At 37.9% G+C, this 3,594-nt stretch overlaps 1 protein-coding gene and 1 pseudogene across 2 annotated transcripts in view; both read right to left on the reverse strand.

Moving 5' to 3' along the window:
- The window catches only part of KIF14 (kinesin family member 14), a 69,778-nt gene that overhangs the window by 5,631 nt on the left and 60,553 nt on the right, over positions 1 to 3,594 (reverse strand). Inside the window, 2 exon segments of the mRNA XM_017896445.1 lie at positions 1,061 to 1,183; positions 1,931 to 2,089. Coding sequence (XP_017751934.1) covers positions 1,061 to 1,183; positions 1,931 to 2,089 — 282 coding nt within the window.
- The window catches only part of LOC108545029 (60S ribosomal protein L10-like), a 1,877-nt pseudogene continuing 1,661 nt past the window's right edge, over positions 3,379 to 3,594 (reverse strand). The window contains exon 3 of the transcript XR_001890017.1: positions 3,379 to 3,476. The product of XR_001890017.1 is annotated as a 60S ribosomal protein L10-like (transcript). The remainder of the gene's footprint in view (positions 3,477 to 3,594) is intronic.

Genomic DNA, 3,594 nt, shown 5'->3' on the forward strand with positions numbered 1-3,594 from the left:
AAGTGTTGGGATTACAGGCTTGAGCCACCGCGCCCGGCCAAGAATTTGAATTTTTATCTTCCTAATCCCCACTTCACTAACAGTAATTGTCAATAAAGAAAACTAATCCATGAACAATAGTTTTAAAAACTTATTTACGTAGCATGTTGAGTTTTGGAGTCAGGCAGAATATAAAATCCTGGCTCAGGGCTTAATAGTTGTGTAATTAGGCAAAGTACTCCAATTCAATGAAATGAAGAATATAAATTCCCACCTTGAAAAGTGATATGAATATGAAATATGATATTCATAGGGCTTTTTCTTACTAACAAAGTACAAATGCATTAAAGAAATGGCTAAGATTTACCACTGTTACATGTAAAGCACCTAGTCCAGTAACTGTCAGAGGAAATTAATCAATAAATAGTTTACAGCCTGTGAAGTAGGTATGATTACATGTGACAGGTAAAGAAATAGGGTCAGAGCATTAAGTGACTTGCTAAATGATAAGTGGAAAGTGATAGAACCAGGTTTCAAATACATGTCTTCTAATATTAAAACCCAGATCTTTCCTAAGGTGCTAAGTAATGTTAGTTAGCTGGAGGATGGGAGGACACATATTTTAGGAAATCACTGAAATGCTTATTGGTTCTGTATCTTGATATGAAATATCTTACGTGAATGCCCCAGAAAAATATTTAGTTCAATATACTGAATCAATAAATGTTACTAATAGTTTCCATTCTTAGAAGAGGCGAGGCCTAAACAAAGCTAAGGAAGAAAATGACAACCAGAAAGCGAACACTAGGTGTCACTACCACACTCCACTCTCTGCTTAGGAGTTTACAGACTGAATCTTGAAAATAGCTGCAATAGGATCAAGCAAAGTATTAACAATAGAGGCTGCAGTGAATTAAGAATAACTTGGGAAAATATCACCATAAGATCATGATGTCGGCCTCTTCAGTGAAAAATAAAACAAATTAAAACATGAATTTATAGAAATCAAATTTGTTGATTGAAAAAAATCAACTTTATATATTATTTAGTACTATACGGAATATTCTTTTATTCATCTTACCTCATTTTTTGTACACTGCCTTAAGAGTTCATGCTGAAGTTCTTTTGCTTTTTCAAGTCCAGAATCTAATAAAATCTTCATTCCTAAGCCTACACCATCACAAATAGCATCCATGAATTCCTCCTAGAAAAAGTATTTAAGCATTAACTAGAAAATTTAGGTTTTATATATTTTATTTAAATTCAGGTTTTATATATTTTAAATTATCAAGTAATTAAGTTATATTTTCTGCTTCCTTTAGGACTATAATACAGCCCAAGTTTATTAAGTTCAACTAAAGCTAGAATAAGAACTAACAGTCTGTAGTCTATAAAGAAATAAAATTAGCAAATCTGTAATTTAGTATCCCATATATAACATATTGTAAAGAAAGTTCATCATCTTTAAGCAGGGCTCTATATTGCTAGAACACAGGAACATTTTTTTTTTTTTTTTCTGAAACGGGGTTTCGCTCTTGTCGCCCAAGCTGGAGTGAAATAGCACAATCTCAGCTCACTGCAACCTCTGCCTCCTGGGTTCAAGTGATTCTCCTGCCTCAGCCTCCTGAGTAGCTGGGATTACAGGCGTGGGCCACCATGACTGCCTAATTTTTGTATTTTCAGTAGAGATGGGGGTTTCGCCTATTGGCCAGGCTGATCTCGAACTCCTGACCTCAAATGATACATCTGCCTCGGCCTCCCAAAGTGCTGGGATTAGAGGCATGAGCCACCATGCCCGGCCCAAACAGTTTTAAATCTTATTACAAAACTACTAAAAGTACAAGCTATTTTGAAAACTTAAAAAGAACTTGCCATGTTTAGTACTGTACTATTATCAAAAGTCTAATATTCCCTTTGATGAACTCTGTCTAAACTAACACTGCTAAATTACCTGGACACTGGCAGCTTTATTGTTACCGTTTTCTAGAAAATGCAGCTTGCTCCCTTTCAGAACTGCTAACTGCCCCACATACTTTACAGCTTGTTGTACAATTTGGATTGCATTCTTTTGAGCCTCTTTTATCATTGATAAAATATCCGAACAGCATCCCTGTAAGATAAAAATGGACAAGTGTATCAGATACATGAGATTATAACAGGTGGTAAAGAAAAGATAAGGGCCGGGCACAGTGGCTCAAGCCTGTAATTCCAGCACTTTGGGAGGCTGAGGCGGGTGGATCACCTGAGGTCAGGAGTTCAAGATCAGCCTGGCCAACATGGTAAAACCCTTTCTCTACTAAAAATACAAAAATTAGCCAAGCATAGTGGCACACGCCTATAATCCTAGCTACTCAGTAGGCTGAGACATGAGAATTGCTTGAACCCGGGAGGCAGAGGTTGCAATGAGCTGAGATTGTGTCACTGCACTCCAGCCGGGGCGATAGAGTAAGACTCCACCTTAAAAAAAAAAAAAAAAAGAAAGAAAGAAAGAAAAGAAAAATGTGCCGGGCATGGTGGCTCACGCCTGTAATCCCAGCACTTTGGGAGGCCAAGGCAGGCAGATCACAAGGTCAGGAGTTTGAGACCAGCCTGGCCAATATGGTGAAACCCCACCTCTACTAAAAATACAAAAATTAGCCGGGCGTGGTGGCGGGTGCCTGTAGTACCTCAGTCTCAGGAGGCTGAGGTAGGAGAATTACTTGAACCTGGGAGGCGGAGATTGCAGTGAGCCAAGATCGCACCACTGCACTCCAGCCTGGGTGAGACAGCGAGACTCTGTCTTGCTGATTTTCAAAAAAGAAAAAAAAAAAGAAAAATCATTTGGAGAAAATAAATTCTGCATTTATTGACATAGTGATCTCACTTCATAAATGTCTCAGAACCAGAAAACATGCAGCCCTGTGGCTACTAAAGGTGATAAAATGAGTAAGACAGTCTCCACCCTCAAAGACCATACACACTAATAGGAGACATAAGGTAAGTATAAAATTAACTAAATATAAGACAGAATTAATAAGTAAAAGCCAAAAGAAAGAAAAAGAAGGGTGGCTCTTTTGCCTCTGAACTTTTCCTGTTCTGATAACCATCTGACAGTTAATAAAGATACGATTTTCTCAGGAGAAAAGAAATCGAGAGGGAGAGGAAGGGGAAGCAAAAGGGGTGAAAAAAACCCAAACCCCTTCAAACAAAAGACTTCCCACATGCACTCAGAGAACACATATAAAAAAGGAATAAGGAAGCTTCTCTTGAGCTTTTCCTCTTTCTGTTACCTGCCCCCTGTAGTGACTCTTCAAAATACTTCTCTTGGCCTGCTTTGTGGAATATGCTAATTGTATTGCTACAAGAAAAGGATTCTCAAACTATACTTAGTAGAAAGAATAGTCACTAAATTCAGGTTTACTAGCTTAACACAAGTCTCTCCTGAGCGTAATCTAACTTCGCCTCCAAGTCACCTGGTCTCTCCATCCTTGATTCCTTGTATAAGATTTCCCACAGGGCTATGAGTTGAAACCCACAGTTCAGTTCAAAGTGTTCTTCTCAGAAAACGAAAAGAAGGAAAGAAACTACACACCAGTTACCCTAAGAGAGACATTCTTTTTTTTTTTTTTTTTTTTT

The sequence above is a fragment of the Rhinopithecus bieti genome, unplaced genomic scaffold (genome assembly GCF_001698545.2).
Source record: "Rhinopithecus bieti isolate Rb0 unplaced genomic scaffold, ASM169854v2 scaffold_24392, whole genome shotgun sequence".
NCBI classification, from domain to species: domain Eukaryota; kingdom Metazoa; phylum Chordata; class Mammalia; order Primates; family Cercopithecidae; genus Rhinopithecus; species Rhinopithecus bieti.